We start from the raw sequence: 19467 nt of genomic DNA on the forward strand, positions 1-19467 counted from the left end.
AAGTTCCACAGAGAAACTCATGGAATTAAGGACTGTGCTGGGTAGACATTCTGCCATAGGCCTGTTACCTAGCTATATACTATGATTGTAACTCATTTCAAATGAGTGTATCTCATAAATATATATAAAAATATGTATTTACTAGTGAATTAGAATTGCTGTGATAGAATTGTTTAGAAAACTGATAGATCAGGCCAGTTTTAAACTGTAAAACTAAACTTTTACTAAATTCTGTCATCATCAACATGCTTGCTGATGGTCAGTTGTTATACAACAGTAATCATGATCACTGCAAACACAAAATTAGCTGTGAGTATATAATACCATGGAGTTGATGCTGTATAGTCTGCACTGATGGTGATAGTCACAAATAATTCTTAGTTAAGTCAAGATGACCAGGCTTGAAAGCTCCTCAGGTCGGAATATCTTGATTTGTACATCTATAATTTATAGGTTTCACAGGCCTCTACCCTGGCCATAAACTTGAATTTCATTTTTATTGCACAATTCATTTTTTAAATTTTGTCATGGGATTGCTTTGGTTTTAGAAAGTTTTAGATATGAGAATTTTATTCTCTTTGCTTATATCTATACTCATGCTGAAGATAAAGCAACCTTTAGATATGGTAGAGTATCACTCAGAGAAGTAACATAATTTAAAATCTGATCTAAAGTCATACAAAACACATTCAGCCCAAGGAGTAACCAAGATGAGGCTACTTTATTTGATAGTGCCCTCTATTTGACCATACCCTACTCTTCTGCTCTTTCCTTCTGCTCTTTTTCTTTTGTAAATTATAGTTTGAGAATTTTTGTTTGGTCTTCAGTGCTGCAAGTTGTAAGATCATACTGGACCATGAAGCATTTTTGAATTGCAGTGTATGGGTGTTTGCATAGAATAAGTATTTGGTAGAGCATTATATGATCATGTCCTATTAGAGTATCTAATACAATAATCCAGGTAGTTTCTCTCCTCCTTCTGTTCCATATAAGGAAGATTTTGAATAATATTTTTCATTTAGAGATAATTTTGTATAATATAAGCATGTACAGACATCAGCTAATTAATACTCCATACTGAAAGATAGGTGAGTAAACAGTCTAATATTAAACATTAAAAAATTGGAACAGGGAGAAAATCATCACTAAATCAGGGCAGAGACAGGATGAGAATACAATGATTCTGACTATGAATGCATTTCACCCATGTATGTTAGAAAGGTCAATAACTTTCTATTAGAAATGACCTTTAAAAGTTCGTTCTTGATCATACTTTGCAGAGACCATTTTAGGATCAATGTGGCTTAAGTTTGTTTTTTTTTAGTTGTCCTGACAGCAGAAAATGAAGATTAGCATATTATTTTTGACAACAGTGTGTCCCAAATTTCTCCTGAGCTTATACTTTCTCTGAATTAACGTGACCTTTCAGATGTCATTTTAAAAACTTACCTTAAATTGACTTGTATCATGAGCCCTCTGTATTTTAGATTCTCCTAGATTTCCTCTTTCCTCCTCACCAAGTAAGTATTTCTTTGGAGGAATGATCTATCATGAATAATCATTTTTATTTTTTTCCAGGACAAATTAGGTGCAAAGGAGAGTACATGTCATTTTCTGATAGTTTTTGAAGAGATATAGTTTTTTGAAGAGATTCTGTTTGTTACCGAACCTCTCACAAACCCCAGGATTTCAGTAAAGATAAGAATATTTTTATTTGGAGTTTCATTGGTTTAGCCTTCTTTTTAACCCAACCATTCTGTTCCTCCCATTTGCGCACTGAAGTAAGCAGTGTTCCTAGTTAAAAAGAATGGATCACACAAACTAGCTTAGTGGCAAGAAGTTTTCTAACTCTGCAGTAGCACAGTTTCAACATCTTCTATTTTTGATTACATGCCATTTTCATCTAGCAGTCTGAATTTTGTTCCCAGCTTTTCCAGCTTGCTAGGAAAGACGTGCTAGCCCATAAAGATCCTGTCTACTCCCAAAATAGACCTAGCAACAGTTACTGGCTTTGGCCCAGCTCTCTTGGAATTTGTTGTACAGTGTATCTAATTCTCATGAGCTCTGTGACACTAGCATAAAACAAGAAACAGAGAAAGAATGCTATTACTTATCACTGTCATCTACTTAGCAAACTACCTGAAGCAGGGTCTGAAGGGAAATACACAGAACAATGGGGTCCTGAACTTGATGAGCTTCTCTGAGCCACTATTATTACTAAAGTAGCTGCTATCAAAATCTCTTCCTTTAAAGAAGCTTTGCCTTGCCTTTGGTAATACTAGCTATGATCTTGTTCCGCTTTCTCTTCCCTTCTCAGAAGAAAGCTTTCACAATCATGCAAACTGTGACTAACTACTATACTCACTGGTTATACTCTCATTTCAGTAAATGATACTCTATACATCTGTATTCCCAGACATTCTTTATTGTAGTAAGCAGGTCTCTGAACATTCCTGGCAAAACTATAATACACTGTTCATGAAATGTTTTCTCTCAGAAAAAAGATACAGGAATGCTATGTATAAAGTTCATGCCCAACTCAAGTTTGGCTTTTTTGATCTTGCTTCTACCAGCTTCAGTTTTATTTAGTTTGAAGAAGGAGAGATGGGCACCATAAACACAAATATCACAATATTATGCCTGTATTATGCACAAAGTACACCATTAGCAAAGGTTGTTGTTTACTGGTTTCTTTTATTGAACAGACAGTCTTAACTGATTTGTTAATCATCTGATACCCAGTAGGGCATTCAAATTAGGAGATTAGTGAAGACTGGAGCCGTATCACAATGGTGTTTCGAAGGGAGAAAGAACAGAGAGAGTTCAGTATAAATAAATCTATCTTCCCTCTGGCAGGGACTGCAGATGAATTAGCAGAATCTCCAGGTCAGTATTGCCAAAGTCCACAACACAATCAATTAACCTGGAAGACTGAACTCTGTTTGCAGCCAGAAAGCTCGTCATCCTAGGCATCTCAAAATGCTGACTACACGCTATAACCTGGACAAAGCCTGACTGGATTTAATACATTGCAGTCATCATCAGGCAGTACTGTATGACCTGGCTTTTGCTGACCTAGCTTTTCTAGACTGGTTCTAGAAAATAAGCTAAACTGCTGTCAGCCCACGTAACACCTATAGTACATATCAAACTTTCTTTTGTGTGTGTGTGTGTTTTAATGAGATGCAACAGAATTTTCTGTTTTCCTTAGTGGAAGAGGAAGGGAAAAATGAACTGGAAAGAAAAAAAAATCCAGCCCATTATCACCACCTGACTCACTGACTTGTCCACAGTGATGGCTGAACTTGAGTGGGTTAGAAGAAAACTGTTTGTAACATCAACAAGTGAGACACACAGCAGAATGACTTAGTGTATAGGACACTTATGGAAAAGAAAGGATGGAGAAAGCAGATTGCAATTTACCAGGCCTGACAAAGCTCTCTAAGTGGTTCTCGTACATCTTCCATTTAAAATGCTTTCCAAGCTTTATGCATACCACTAAAAGAGGCAGATATATAAATCTGGCATTTTTCAACCTATCAAGAAGTCTGTATTCTATTCCCCAACAAAGATGAGAGAAAAATAACAGAAACTTGAAAATGGATTAAAAATCAGAAGCTGACAGAAACCAGTATGATATACGAAAGTGCCATTGGGCAAAGAAAGAAAAGAGAAGAGTAGCTGTAACTATTGTAACTTAATGTGTGATCTAGTTAAGTTTCTTTAACCCTGTCTGACTTAAATAGATTAGTCATAAATAGTAGCCTAAGAAGAAAAAAATCTGCTAAGATTCGATATTTACGAGGCAACAAAATATTTTGCTTGAATTAAATTCAGACATGTTTTTTCTTATATTTAAATAGAATTTCCTCTATTTCAGTTTGTACCCATCACCTCTTGTCCTTTCACTGGATAACACTGAGAATAGTCTGGATCCATTTTCTTTACTCCCTGCCTCCATCAGGTATTTATCCACATTGGCAAGATCCCCTTCCCCAAAGCCTTTTCTTCATGAGGCCAAATAATCCCAGCTCTCTCAGTCTCCTCCTCATAAGAGATACTCCCATCCCTTAATCATCGTAATAGCCCTTCACTGGACTCATCCTGTATATCCGTATTTTTCTTGTGCTGAAGAGGCAGTTCCCAGTTCCTTCCATTCCTTCTCAGCTCACTCAGAAGTTTTTGACTATCACCAGACTGGCAGCTTTTTAAGCTTTGAGTACAAGACTGACTTGAATAAAGCTCAGTTTCTACTTTTCTTCTTTGCCAATAGGGCTTTTAAGTGTCTCCAGATTTAAAAAAAAAAAAAAAAAAAAAAAAAAGGAAGTTATATTCCCTCTTAATTTCAAAATATATTCCCCAGAATTCAAAGCTTAAGCTTTTTTCAGCTTAAAGGCTGATCCCCAGTGAAAAGTAGGACAGCAACATTTGCTCCAGAAATGCCCATCAAACTATGTTTACATATATAACTTACAACTCTACTCCATGGTGTGCAGAAATATACTGAGCGCTCCACAGCATCGTAGTAAGCAGCACGATTTTAGATTTTATAATGATATAATTCAAAGCTTGTCAAGAATCATGTGTGAAATTTTGAGAGTTAAAAGTTGTGGAATTACTGACCTACATATGAGATGAGAAAGAAAAGAAGAGAATGTGCATGAGTCGACGTATTCAGTGTGCTAATGAGAAGACAAAGACATACTATCATTAAGAAGAAGTGAAGGAGTTGTTTGGGTAAGGATTTAAAAATGAAAAAAAAACAAGAATAAAGAAACCTAAAACTGTCACGAATCCTCAGTGTAAGAGCAAAGAGCCAGTGTGTCTTCCTAAGACAATGCTCTGAACTCTGAAGTTTAAAATGCAAGCTGCAGCAAAAATGAAAAAAAGGAAAGAGAACTGAAGGGCATAGTTCATCATGTTAAAATTAGTAGGAGAAAGGATTCAGAAAAGTGACTTAATGTTATAGCTAAGGATATTAGTAAGACTACAAAGAAATTTAATTTATATGTCAGGGAACATAGAAGTACAAGGGAGGCTCCAGTACTGCAGTAAATTAGTGAAGATTTGGAAATGGCTAAGGTAGTATTTTTCAAAAGTGAAGTTCAACAAACACAGCAAAGAAAAAAAAAGAGAGAGAGAGAGAGAGAGAGAGAAAATCACATGGGAAGTTTGAAGGTTGAACATGCAAGAAAGAAAAACTTGCCAAGACAAAGTCAGATACTGATCACATAGGACGCTGTAAATGCTCGTGAATCGTCTGGCCACAATAATAAGCACCCTGGAAAAAAGACTTGATTCTGATAATTCTATCTTGCTATTTTAGCTTTACTCTACTAAAATAATATATAAGGAAAAAAAATGCAAGATGTCTGGAAAGTGAAAGAAACATGAATAGTCAACAGCCCAGTCATGAGATTTATGAGATGCTTCACATCAGGGACCTGATTCCTATCTTAAGGAGATCAATAAGAGCCATTTAAATTATCTCATGTGGGGTTTTGATAGGTCTTACAAAAGTGATTTTCAACATCCACCTATTAACTTCAACAAAAGTAAACTGATTCCTCAGAAACTAAAAATTCTGCATCTCATTGCAGAAGAAAGGTAACCTGAGAGCTTTGAGAAGATAGGAAACCAACTGTATAATGTGGGAAAATATTTTTTATGGTATATCTTAGTCTCATTGTAGCTTGAGGATGACGTTAATATCAAACTTCAAAAGTACTTTGTTGTCCATTCTGAGTGTATGTGTTTCAGAATAATTAGGCAGGAGCTGAACAAGGTCATATTATACAGGTCAGCATTTTGCACTTCAGGATATTATACCTATTTATCTCTACCTTTGGAGGTAATTTCAATTCTCAGTAGCCATCCAGCTCCTCTAAGCCTTCTAACCCACTGAGGATGGGAGACCCACTTTGGTGGCCTATATAGGGGTTTTCAGAATAGAACTTTCTTCCAGCAGAACCTTTAAGCTGACCCAATTACAACTTTTTATCACTTCAGCACTCATTATGAACAAAATAATGAAAGGAATATTTTGGTTAAATTTAAATGAAGCTTCCTTTTTTTGATGGTAAAATGCAGTTTCTTTCTCTAAATAAAATGAAGTCTACAACTTTAGAAAAAATATAAAAATTCTGGAAATGAGTCTGCAAGGGTCAAGGTGTTTCATCACTGTATGCATAGCTAAGGGTTCAGTTTATGACTAGTTTTCCATAGTTTAACAAGTTATAGTGAATTAACAGAGCAGTGATAAGTGTCTGTGCATATACTCTTGGCTTGTGGCAATTATGAGGTATCTCAGATCAGCTTAGCCTTAGCTTCTGATAGACCCTTCCTCACTCAAATTTAATATCAGTAGTTTAAAACTAACAACATAGTTACAAATATTTCAACCAAAAGTATTAGAGATGCTGAAAATCATGCAGGAGTATTTAAGGAATCTAGGTGTAGTGTGTAACACCACTTAATAGGGACTAACACTATTTATTACCAAAAGAATCCCCAGTGTTAATTGCTACAATTAAGGTAAAACTAACCAAATCCAGCAAAAACAAACAGACAGTAATAATTTTGAATGGGAAAAACAAACTGAATAGGAAGATTGCAAAGGATGAAGGGTTATGAGACAGTGGGAAAATGGCTGGGTTCCCTTAAGTGCTGGATTTTATATTTCTTGAAGTCTGCAACACAATCTTTTCAAAGACCTGAAAATATACCTAGGATGTACTGAAAATGCCTATTAGCAGGAGAAAATGCTGGGAGAATAAAGTCTGTCTGAAAAAGAACAAAATAAATACATACTGTAAAGAACTGTAAGAAGAAATGGGAGATTCTGGAAATTTGCAGTGGAGGATGTAGCCATGGAAAGAGTAGTTTAACATAACTCTGAGAAGCAGTAATGCCCAGAGCAGGTTAGAATGTGTTAGAGTGTGTAGAATAGTATCCTCAGCATAAATAGAATCCTCAGCAGGCATCAGTTAATGCAGGGCTACTAACTGGAAAGAACAATACAAAACAAGACTAGATAAGGACCTGCTCCCTGTCTTCCTTTGATCAGATAACAAGCAAAATTTAGAGGGAGGAGATTCTGGAGCAGGAAGAGGTCTGTGCTACAGTATTTTCTCTTCCACTCAGAAACAGGAGTTAGAGTCCGATTGCTCCCAGTCTTAGAGTTATCCCCTTCCTCTCTTTCCCAAATACAACATGTAAGAAAGGTCAAACAGAAGAAGGAGATGTCTTTTCCAGGCTGATTATCTTTTGTATTCTTCCTTTTATCAAGATGCAAGGTATTGAGAACAGTGAAATTTCCTGCTTTAATCTTTCTTGTGACATGAGCAGAAATGGACTGAGTTGCAGAATCAGGGGAGGCAGGAAAGCTTAAAAGACCCAATGGAAAGAATTTGTCTTATACGACTGAATATTCCACTGAAATCAGTTTAACACTGATCCAGGCCACATGAACGCTCTCTGTGACCTTAAAGCACTTTCTTATTCTATCTTCTTCTGTCTTCAGCCTTTCCATCACTGCCATTGCCTACCACAGCTACCCTGTGCTTCCCTATGCACATCTTTGCATATTTTTTTACCTTCTCTGCCAGCCTTCCTCTGCCAATCCTCCACCTGATCCCCTTCTTTATTCTCATTTTCTTTTGCTCTACTTTGTATTTTGCTCATCTTTGTATTTCCTGTTCATGTTTTAATGGGATTTAATGGCATTGCCTCCTACTTGAAATGATACCAAATTGTCTGCATATGAAGTACTTTGTACATATTCCAATAGGGCACAGTATAGCAGCAACCTTCTTCCCAAATATTTAATTTGGGAAGAAAGCTTTTATCAGAGCAAAAGTGTAATCTCCTATTCCCGTATGTTTTTAGATTCATCTTTAGCAGCTCACATACTCTGGTGCTGTCATCCTTGGCACACAAGCACAACTGAAAAAAAGAGACAGTCCTTGAGGTATAAAGCCTAAAGAAGGGTTAGTTTTCATTTTAAAAAATGAAGTGGCATTTCAATCTGAATGTCCCAAACCACAGCTTCTAGCTGTTGCCACTTTTTATATAATCTGACACTACCAATTAGAGCTTGGCTCTGTCATCTTAGTAACTATCCTTAACTAGGGACCCAGAACCGATACAAAATCAAAGACATGGTCTCACCACTGCTAAGTAGCAAGGGAATCATAACTTCTCTTGATCTGTTGACCACTTTCCACCTAATGTAACTAAGTAAGTCGTTTCCTTTTTTTTAATATATGATGAGAGATCATGAGGGGCATAGTCAACCTGGCACCACTACCACCCTGTACCTCCTATGCACTTTCTATCAGGACTGCTGTACCTCTCAGCCAATACTGATGTATGGAATTATTACACCTCAAATACAGAACTTTGCACTTCATCCAAGCTAATGACAAAACTAGGAATAAGCCTGGGCCTTCTGAGGACCAGTAAAGTATTATTGTCACACTCAATAAGCAACAGAGCATCCACAACTACAGCTGCTATTATCGGAAATATGAAGTAATAAAGCTTCTCTTTTTATTTTCTCTTCAGCATCACACCACATCCATTTATAATGCTTTGTGGCCTTCATATGCACTTTACATATGATATATTTAAATTTAGAATGCTTTTGACATCTCCTGGCTGCGTTACAAATATAGTCATGCACTATGACTATGGTGGAATTTTCCTTATGACAATACCATTTTACTTGACTTTTAAAACAAATCAGGGGGCAGAAATATGTACCCCAGCTCAGTTCCAATGGTCAGCTATCATCTGTAGATAAGGATACATTTGTATAATTGGTATTCACATGTCTGAGGACAGAATTTGTCACATAAACAGTACGAAAGTTCATATTCTTCAGGTTTGCTGTTCCTGGGGTTTGTCCTCAAGGTTAGATAATTTTCTTCTTGGAATAGTGTGTGTTTTGAAAGTAGTTTCCTCAGCCAAATCTAGAAGGCAAAAGGAAGACTGAAGGAGTGAGGAAACCAACTATTTGTCAGATTTTTAAAGGAGCTGAGGACCAAAACACTCTTTCTTCTCTATGCTGGAAACCGGGAGGCTGGAAAGCTTTCCCGGTATCTGACAAGCACCAGAAGCCAGTTCAGGGTTGAGCAGTCAGGCATCATGTGTTTTGCCATAGAGGTGGAGAAGGACAAGGTAAGTTAAGTGTCAGGGCAAGTCACACAGGATATGAGGGGGGGAAGCAGGAAATATCCATATCAAATCTTGGCCTGCCAGTTGCTAAGTGCTTTTGAAAATCTGATGCTCATTTAACTGATTAAAGAGTGATTGAGCTGTACTAGAAATACAGACCTAGTTGTCAAAGAACACTGGAAAAATCCGTTCTGGAGTTCTTTTGAAAAATCTACTTCTTGTTCTCCATACAGAATAATGGTTTACTGTAAATGGTATTGTTAGGCTAAGTTTGGCCATGTATATTACCTGAAAATAGATAAGCTACAGTAAAACATGCAGGTCAACCTAAATTCATGCTGATTGAGACTGCATACGCTCACTACCAGATATTCATAACATGGCAGAGAAAAACATGTGATAAAGATTGCAGGGACATAATTTTTATTCATTAGATTTCTTTGCTTATCCTTCCACCTAGAAGTCAAAGCACTTCATAACAAATAGTCTAAGACATTGAGGGTGCCTTTGGAATACTCTAGAATGGTTTCTATGGACAGCAGCTGGAGGATTTTTCATTGTTTGAAGGTTTTGAGACCTCTAAGAGCTCTATGAACATCCCAAAGAAAAGAAATAATCCTCTGCATCCACTTCTGCGGTGGTTTGAACCTTATGGACAAAAGGTGCAAACATTACTCTACATATAAACAAAGGAGGTCCAGAAGATGATCACTGAAAAAAATAGCAGTTATGTAGAGCTAATGAAAGGGTTTGAGATATTAGAATAAATGTGAGATGAAAATAATATCAGGAAATCAGACTTTTGAACAACTGAATGATCAAATGGCTCTGCAAGGTATCTCATGGAGGTCCAGTCTCTGGTCATATGGCATGTGTCTCTACAAAATACTCTTGTATTCTGAAATGTTTTTATATGATACTATCACTCCCTATGTGGCATGTTCTCATCTATCATTTGCCATTTCAGTGTACCACATCTCCTTATGCTTCCCTGGCTTGCTTACTTCCAGGTGATTTATCACACATTCCCGAAACTTATTTTTATACCTACTGATTCCAGTTAAGGACACTGTGTCCCCAAATGCAAGTATCTGTAGGTTATTCTGAAGCCCAAAGGAGAAATTTGCTCATTTAATTTCCTTGACCTCACTCCCTCATTAGATCAGAGTAGAGAATAATTTTGCTCTGTGCTCCTTAATTCATGTCCCCATTCCTGAATCCCCAGGAATATTGCCTGCGTATGTGTGCAGAAACCTCCTGTTCCTCTGGCAGTTCTTGACAGGATGACATATTCTAGAGGTCAGCTGAGGATAAATTCTTGTTAAAATTTTTTTTTAAATAGGAGCTAGGGGACCAAAAAAAAAATCCACATCTATCATGATCAGAGATTGACGTTATCATCTGCACTGGATATGTGCTTAAAATATGTATCCAAAGTAATCTTTCAGACTTCTTCTTTGGGTTTCTATTAGCACTCCCAGAGGAAATGATTTTCAACTGTTCATAGAGCAGTAATCCTGTTTTGGCCCTTGAAATCTTGAGTACAACGCACACACACACCCCTAGCATTATTTTCTCACCTCCTCCATATAAGGACAAAAAAATAAAATAAAAAAGAAGTGAGAACAGTAGGCTGGAGATTGAGCAGGGGAAACTGAAGGTGGAAAGATTAATTATGTAATACACCCCCTCTCCCACCCTTATCCCACAGCAAAACAAGTGAGGTAAACCTAGCCCTCACAGCTGACAACTCATAAGGTGCCAGAGAGCACTTTATGACAAACATTTGTGGAAGTATCAACGCATTCCCAAGAAGAAAGATGTTATTAGGGAAAGGTTAAAAGAACTCCAAAACACTTTTACCCTCTTTAATCCTTTCCCTCCCCAGCAAGACCTCTTCCCTTCCCTCCCTCCCTCCTCCCTTCCTCCGCCCTCCAACCACCCCTCCCTGCTCTTTTCAGCAGAAGCTCTGTCCGAACCGGGACTGTATTATACAGTCCGGGTCTACTGATGGACTGTGGCTTCTGCTGAAAAATTCAAGTGAAAGAGAAGCTGGAAATGCACACTCACATACACTAGAAGAAAAAAGAAGAAAGCAGGATTGCTCTTTAACTCGGAGGAAAAAAAAAAGCTGAAGCAGATTTCTTCCACGGCCCCCTAAGACCCTTGCAGAGTCTTTGCAAAGAAAACTGGTGCTGATTCAGAAGGGGGGGGGGGAGAGAGATGGGAAAGAAAAAAAAATGTGTATATCTATGCAAAAGAGAAACAATATGTGTGTGTGCGTGCAGATGTGTGGGTGCATGCATGTGTGAAATTGTGTAGGCGATGGCAGGGGATGAGAAGGGCTTGGTATAATTTTTTTCTAGGAAAGACACGTCAATGCAATTCCTGGAGAAGGGCAGCGAGCTCAGCCCAAGAGCAAAAGCGGGGGGGGGGGGGGACAAGGGGGGGAGGGGGTTTCTGTTTCTAAAGACATTCATGGAAAGAGGGTGGCAAATGCTGTGAGCATCTTTAAAGGAAGCTTCCTGGAGCGAAAGAGCGAGAGAAGCCCAAAGAAGGAAAAAAGGGGGCTATGATTTCCTTGTCCTGTTGCTTTGTCTCTGGCTCCCTCTGGCTCTGGAAGATTAGGCACAGGACGCAAAGATGCCCAGCTGGTCACCGTATACCCAAGTTCAGTTTAGCTGGTGCTTCTCTCCTATTTAGCCCAACTGCTTTCTCTGAAGGGGAGGACTCTCAGCCCGACTGCCCTGTAGTTTAACCCGAAGAGCGTGTGCCGCCTCTCTACCCGTCCTGAAAGCTTTCTGGAGGTGGAGGAGAGAGGGAAAGAGGAGAACTCGAAAGTGCCTAAGGAACGCTGGATGCCAGGAGGACGCAAACATTCCTGTGGACAAAGCAAAAAGGACAGAGCAGACTGATTTAATTGCTGTTTTCCTTCAATTTTTTTCTCTCCTTTTGGAGATTTTTGAAAACACAATACAAAACAGAACACCAGCCCTGAAGCCCCCGTCCCTTGGCTAGCTCTTATGGGAATGAAACACTCCTCCCGCTGCCTGCTCCTGAGGAGGAAAATGGCGGAGAACGCTGCCGAGAGCATCGAGGTAAGGACGTGAGCAGAGCGCTGCATCCCAGCTTCCCCAGCCCGAGGCACAGATTCCTTAGCAGAAGCTGCAGTAACTGCCGATAAACTTTCCCTGCTCCTTACGCTTTCCCCTGCCTCTGGTGCTACCGTGATTTTCTGCATGTGCCTCCCTTACGGACTCCCTCTTTCCTTCCCCCCCCGCCCCCTTTACTACCTGACAGAAAACTTTGCACCCGGTGGACCCTCTGCTCTCTCGGTTCCCCGGGAAGCTCTGGGTGGGCCATCGCAGTGGGGGGTAGAGGTGATGCTCTGTGTGGTGTACAGGGGTCTGAGTGTGATGGTGGTGCAGGCGGTAAGAAAGGGGGACGGTTATTTTGAGGGGCTGAGAGAGTGAGAAGGGTCTATTTCTGCAGTACCTTGGCCAGCTCCCAGTGTTTTTCGGCTGGAGGAAAGGCTTGGAGGCTTTTTGTCAGGACCGTTTGAGTTGCGGAGAAGCTGTATCTCTGCAGCACCCTGGAGATCAGAAAGCGGGGCTGCCTAAGGCCGGGGAGGGGCACAGGAACTTTCCCTCTTGCGCCCGACTGCCCCGAGCAGTGCAGAGAAGTGCTTTGCATTGCATTAGGACTGAGAGGGTGTCTTGAGAGCTCTCCGGTTTGCTGCAAAAAAGACAGAAGCTTCGTAATTCCTCCCTTCCATTACCTTCAGTTCCCTCAGTCTTTCCCATCTCAGCAGCAGTGGGCTGAGCAGCTCTCGATCCCTTTCCTGGGGCTGCCTTGACTTCTCCGAGGCTTCTCAAGGGACAGGGCAGCATGCAAAGCCTCTTGGCACTGGGAATGTGGAAGGAGGCAGGATGCAGTCCCAGCCTCTGGGAGTGTATGAGAGGGAGCCAGGCAAAAGCATGAGTGCATGCCAAACTCCCTGTTTCTATTAATAGACTGTGCCTAGCATTCTGCCTGAACATTTAACATATGGTTACTCGATATGCAGCATGGCCATGTACAGACTCCCAAGGACATCGACCACCAACCAGCTTCAACTGGTTGCAGCTCATATGCATAAGTGACACTGTCCACCCTCCCTAGTTGCTCTGCAGAGGTACTAAAGAACAGAAATAGCACTCCAGTGTAATTGAGCACTTGACTGTTCCATTCTTCCTTCCTCCAATGTACTGCCAAATAAATCTTCCTGCCACAGAGTCCTCACAGTGGATAGCCTGCTCCCTGCTCCACATTTCACCTCCTAATACTACTTTCTCTGCAAAGGAAGACATACTTGACCTTCATAAGTATGCCTCCTTTGCCATGCCAGGCATAGAGCGGAATTAATGTAATATAAGCAATAAATCAAAGAATGTGCCTGTTACCGCATTACAACCCCCTCATGTACTGTCTGCGGAAGAGGCATCTATAAATAGCAAAGAGTCAGGCTGCACATCTGTAAACTGTCATAGTACTGACAGCACATATTGCATTAAGGGTCCCAGAATCCCAGACAGCATTGTAAGTAGAAATGTAGAAGCATAGACAGTTGTTTTCAAAGCCCTCCTTCAATGGAAATTGTCCTTAGATAGCAACAAGGGAACAGGTGAGAGGAGCTCTTTAAATTTTCCTCTTCCATTTCAACTCAATATTTGTATGTATCATTTAAATCCATTTGTCTTTCTGTTTGTGCAGTGCTGTACACATTGAAATATGCTTTTACAGAGAAGGCTTTCTTATAACATTAGTTTCATTCCAAGGCTGTATACCAGTCAGGAGGATATGCAAATGCTGTGCAGCTTCTCCATAGAGTATTCATCAGTGACAGATTGACGAAATGAGGATGAAAATATTGCAGATTAGGCATCTTCTGCTGTGCTTCTACATTTAGAAAGGCAGAGCTGATGTGCTCATAACACCTGACAATGTTTTCTGGTTTATTAATTTTCAGCTAATTGTTATTAAACTCTGTTTTTCTACTAAGAGATTTAGTCTGAATAATTAGAAATGTACCAGAGAAAATATGCCAAAACCTTTGAAGCATCTATATTTAGCAAAATCATATGATACCAATTTGACCGTCAGATCTGTATTTCTCTAACTTTCTCCTGAAGTTAGTAAACGTCGTGTGACACAAGGAATGTGAAGTAAAGCATCTCACTTTTGGATTTATCATAGTGAGGACTGTATAGGAGGAAATTAGGGAATGGTGTAAACTTGGTTCACTAATGGGGTTTCACTAATACACATGATCTGATACTTATTAAATTTCTAAAGTACTTTGGTGCCATGGTGATAAGGATGATTTGAAAAATGTCAACTACATAGACAGATGAACCACTAAAACATTTAACAAATGGTCAAAATTCTCTATTGCCAAATCATTGCAAAACCTTCTGGATCTTACTCAGATTGATTTCAAGTTCCAAATGAGAAAATTAAGTATGTTACAGCTTCACAGTAGAAGTCTATCAAATTGTTGAAATCCAGCACAAAGAGCATTAACCAAGTTTTTCAAGGTCAAATATGGCGCACATTCTGTTTCAATAGTGGGACAGTTCACAAAAAATATATTAAGACAGAGAATATAGGTCCTGTATCAGAAGTTTTATTAGCCTATTTATTAGTTTTATTAGTGTGAGGTTATTAGCCAAAAAGCTTAAAGAAAAGGTAGCACAATTACAGACAAAGGAAAACCAAAGACACTATTAGACAATACTTACTGTATCCTACAAACAAGGATACAAATAAAAAGGAAAGCAATCATTCACTGGCATTAGTTCCCAGTCAAGGAGGATACTTAATGTTAGCAGGGAACCTGCAGGAGCGTGCTTCCATGCTCTCAGATTGTAAAGACATTTATATTATCAATACACACATAGTCTTATATTTTGATCCAAAGCCTCATTGAGTGAATGAAAATCTAGCCACTAGTGCTGTTGTGTTTTGAAACAGGCTCAGAATGGTTTTGTAATTATATTCAGCAAGCATATAGTGAATGTCTGCCAGCGTTTCAGTCATGACCCTAAGTTTCAGTGTTCTTTTTTTGTGTGTTTTTAGCAGCCTGAGAATAATGCTTTGTGGAAAAAGTAAACTCAAGGGGAATTAAGTCATAAGTATTTTTCTGTTTAGAGTCCCTGAATTCCTTAGAAGTCCCACTAATGTCAGGCTTGCAAGAATGGTTTCATACCCTTCTTAGAAGTGTGCTCAGTGAGAAGGAAAAAGATTCTGAAAATCTTCATTCCTCCAGATCATCCCATTAACTTCAAGAGGAGTTCTATTGGAACAAAAGCTGTAGCTTGTCTCCTCAAAATATAAAATTAATTATCTGTATCTTTGGTCATGAAAGAAGCCTTTTAGTCATGAAAGAAGCCTTGTCTACATAAAACAGGATTATCTACATAAATAATAAATTCATCATCAAGTCCTCTGGGAGTAATCAGACATTCAGACAGAAAACAAAGTAAAAAATTGTGGGGTTTTTTTGGAGAACATATGTATTTCCCCAAACTTCATAGAGCTGATCTGCTGGGGATTTTATTTTCTGAGGGTTTTTTTCTTATTTTTAATGTTGTGAGTATATAGGCAGGCCATATTAGTAATAGGCCTGATATCAGTCATGGGAAACAAATTGAAAGAAGTGAGATTTCGGAAGTGGAAGTGTATGTGAATGTGGTTTGGGAACAAGGTGAAGGGAATAGCACAAAACTCCACAGTTTATATACACATTCAACAGAGATATGCATGTAACAGGTTAGTCTCTACTGGAAATCACCATTTCCATATGGAAAAAGCGTAGATTCTAGGATCTGAAAATGCGCTCTTTTTGTACAATGCAATTTCACAATGATGTAACAAAGGGCAAGTCTTGTACTGAAGATTTTGCAATATCTGTAGAGAGAAAGGATGTCTGTTACACAACCAAAAATGGAGAAATTAGACAATTTATGAATGGTAGTGAAATAAACTTAGGTTTCCATCCAGAATCCTACCTGAATGTCCTGTTATATAAGCATTCTTCTCTAGATAGAAAAAAAGTCCATTTTCCTTTTGAATGTTTTGGGTATTGGTATTTAATAGCGGAGCTGTATTCTTCCCCATACAAATGAATGTAATCTCCTCATGGAATTCAAGTCTGTGAAAGTAATTGCATTGTCATTGGAAATGGGGAAATTACAGTGTCCTGACTGCTGTACCACTACTGATGGGAGAACAGGTGATAAAATATGTTGAAATCATGAGCTCCTGTTTAACACAACTTTTAAGTTGTGTTCCCAGTTCTGCCAATGGATGACCTTAGGCATGTCATTTAATCTCCCTGTATCGGAGCTTTCCATCCATACTGTAGAATTCTGGAATGTCTTAGTAAAAGGCGATGTAGGATACTACTGCTTAGTGTTACTAAATTCCTAAGAACACCGTGTATGAATGAACAACGCTGAATGCATGTTTTTTCCCAAGAGAGAAGTAGCTCTGATGTGCTTCTCAGGCTAGTGGAAGTCATGACATATCTGGCATGGTGCCAGATAGCCAGCTGAAGAAGTGATTTATGACATGTCCTTTAACCTCATTGAGTGGTATTCCACATGCCAGCATCTTCTATCTTTAAAAAGCAAGAGGTTGTGGTAGCTGTTTAAATGCAAGTAGTATAGCTGAGCTAAAGAGACCAGAGCTGTGGCCCAACCCTTAGATGTTTTGCACTACGGACAAAGCAGTCAGGAAGCTGACCCATCATGTCTGTGAAGAATGATGTCACCGTGTGCATAATCAAATCTCCAAGTGCAATAGAGTCAGCTTTGAGTCAAAGAAGGGTGCATAGCACTTCACTAGGTATTGATCCTGTGCAGTGCTCCTTACAGAACTAAGTAGCCTATGCTACTTAGGCTAGTAACACGGCAGTTCTCATGTAGTCATGGGGGCTGTTTTGGTTTCTAGCCAATTCAGGAGTGGGGAAACAGAAATATGACTCTGAGCCATCTTATCCTACCCACTTCAGCTGTGCAAAACATAAATTTAGCTCAGCAGAAGATTTTCTCAGTGTAGTTCAATGCATTCCATTCCTTACTCAAATTTAATACTAAAAATTCAAGACATTGTCCTACAATATTCTTTTGGCTCTGTTGTGGAAGAAACTTATGGTTTACATTAACAACATAAAGAAGATGCAAAAATGCTTATGCTTAAATGAAAAATAACAGCAATCACTCAGAGCACAAGTCCCCAGATAAGTATCTCAGCTTGGATCATCCACCTACTCTACTAGACTGATTTTTTTTATGGTTATGGTTCATCTTCATGGCATCATGGACCAGGTTATATTATGGCATTGTGGTAATGCAGCCTCTGCTAAAAGAGAGCTCCAGGGAAGACTATGCTTTAAGAGTCAGAGGAACTAGTGAGCAGTCTGCACAGAGCTTGTCATAATAATTCTTTGTATGGCCTCTCTTTTTGAAAAGCACTAATTTCTTCAAAGAAGAATGCAAGAAATTCTGTAGGCGGCCATCTTTTTGATTGTTCTATCTGCTCGCGCAGACCAAGTGGGGTTAACAAGTGTGACTCACCTGCCTTTCCAGGCCTTCCCACCCAGCCTGATTGCGAAAAATAAAGGCTTGTGCCTGAAGAGGTCCTGGGTGAGACAGAGGGAGCAGAGGGAAATGCAGAAAGGTGAAAAAGCACTGAACCTAAGTTGTTCATAACATTTTGCCTCAGTCTTTCTGAGTCTGCAACAAAGTTCAGTCCATTGATAGATCACCTGATCTGCAGCCAGCAGGGATGAGTAGTGAATGTAATTGCTCTTGCCTCTGATTTCACAAAGCATCCTGCTGGCTGCTGTCCTGCTCACTAGCTTTAATGACAGCTTTACTTTGAGCTAGACTTTGGGGGTAGGATGGTTCTGTCCTTTCCTTATTTTTTTTTTCCTCTTTGGGAATAAGCCCTATGCAAAATAGACAAGATGCACGCATCTCAAGGAAGCAAAGATGAGATTCTCCACTAAGTGGGTGACTTGAGGGGGGCTACAGAGATGTCCTCACCATGCAAGAATGGAATAATCACTGACTAATCGCAGCCATGCCTGGCTTTTTCGTTTGTTCATAAACAGGCACTAACTGGCTCCAAGGAATCCCTCAGCATGTTATTGCCAAGCTGTTGCAACTTTCCCACTTCTCAGTAACTGTAGGAGGATGGGCACCTCTCACAGTATTTCAGTTCAATATTTCAGCTCTAAACTGAGATTTAAGAAGGGTATCATGATGGAGGGTGATAGTTTTATTTCTTTTACATTAGCTTTTTCAGACCCCAGTTGTGAAAAAAAAATTATGTGAAAAAACTCCGTATTAAAAAAAAATCTGAAATTCTGTCTTATCCATAATCTGCATATATATAAAATGTTAAATTAGTTTGAAAATCTGGAATATAAAATTGATCTATTTTGGTTTAACTGCATCAACAATTTGCAGATTTAGATTCCAGGACTGAAAATAACATAGATTCAAGCAGATATTTACATCTTTATTCGCTTTTTCTGAAAATTCTGTTAAGTGCAAAAATGAAAGATAATTTTTCTTTATGTTCTCAATCTGACATGTTAGATGGTCATAAATAAGGTCTTAAGGTCTTCAGTTTCCAAAATGAAGAGAAAATTTCAGTAACAACATTTCCTTACATAGAAACTATGGAGAGAATAAAATACTTAGCTAAAATTTTAGACAGCAACACAATAAAAAAGGTAAGAATACTTTTCTCCCTTACTTACAATATCCTGTCCTGCAGTTAAGACATGCTCTTAGAAGCTTTGTTATGTTGAGGACTATATTTATCATGGGCCTTTCTTTCTGGAGTGAACTATTGTATAGGTAGGAGCATCACCTTCTTTTCTAGCTTTATTGAAAGGAAAGGAGTTCCCTGTGATAGCTTTTCTAAGATTGGATGATATACCAAAATTTGGGACAGGGACTGTGAAGACGTGTTTATTAAGAGATTATTTTATACCACTGTGTTCCTCGGCTTTTCCTAATGGCAAGCTCTTCATCATACTGCTGTTGGAGGCTTCATATTTAGCATGCTGTCCAGGTCTGGACCATACACTTAAGTGCCTAGTGCTCTCCTTGTCCTGTCCAGGTTCCAGGTGTATCTGAATCATTCTGTCACAATTCCCACTCCCTTTTTTAAAAGAGATAGTAACATTTCCCTCCATTATAACAGTGTCATGAAAGTAAACATATACTACTAGGA

General features: G+C 39.0%; 1 protein-coding gene across 1 annotated transcript in view; it reads left to right on the forward strand.

Moving 5' to 3' along the window:
• The first annotated feature begins 12200 nt into the window (after positions 1-12200).
• Positions 12201-19467, forward strand: part of PRMT8 (protein arginine methyltransferase 8) — a 69722-nt gene continuing 62455 nt past the window's right edge. Inside the window, exon 1 of the mRNA XM_062571064.1 lies at positions 12201-12275. Within this exon, the coding sequence (XP_062427048.1) occupies positions 12201-12275 (75 nt within the window). The remainder of the gene's footprint in view (positions 12276-19467) is intronic.

The sequence above is a fragment of the Rhea pennata genome, chromosome 1 (assembly GCF_028389875.1).
Source record: "Rhea pennata isolate bPtePen1 chromosome 1, bPtePen1.pri, whole genome shotgun sequence".
Lineage (NCBI taxonomy): Eukaryota > Metazoa > Chordata > Aves > Rheiformes > Rheidae > Rhea > Rhea pennata.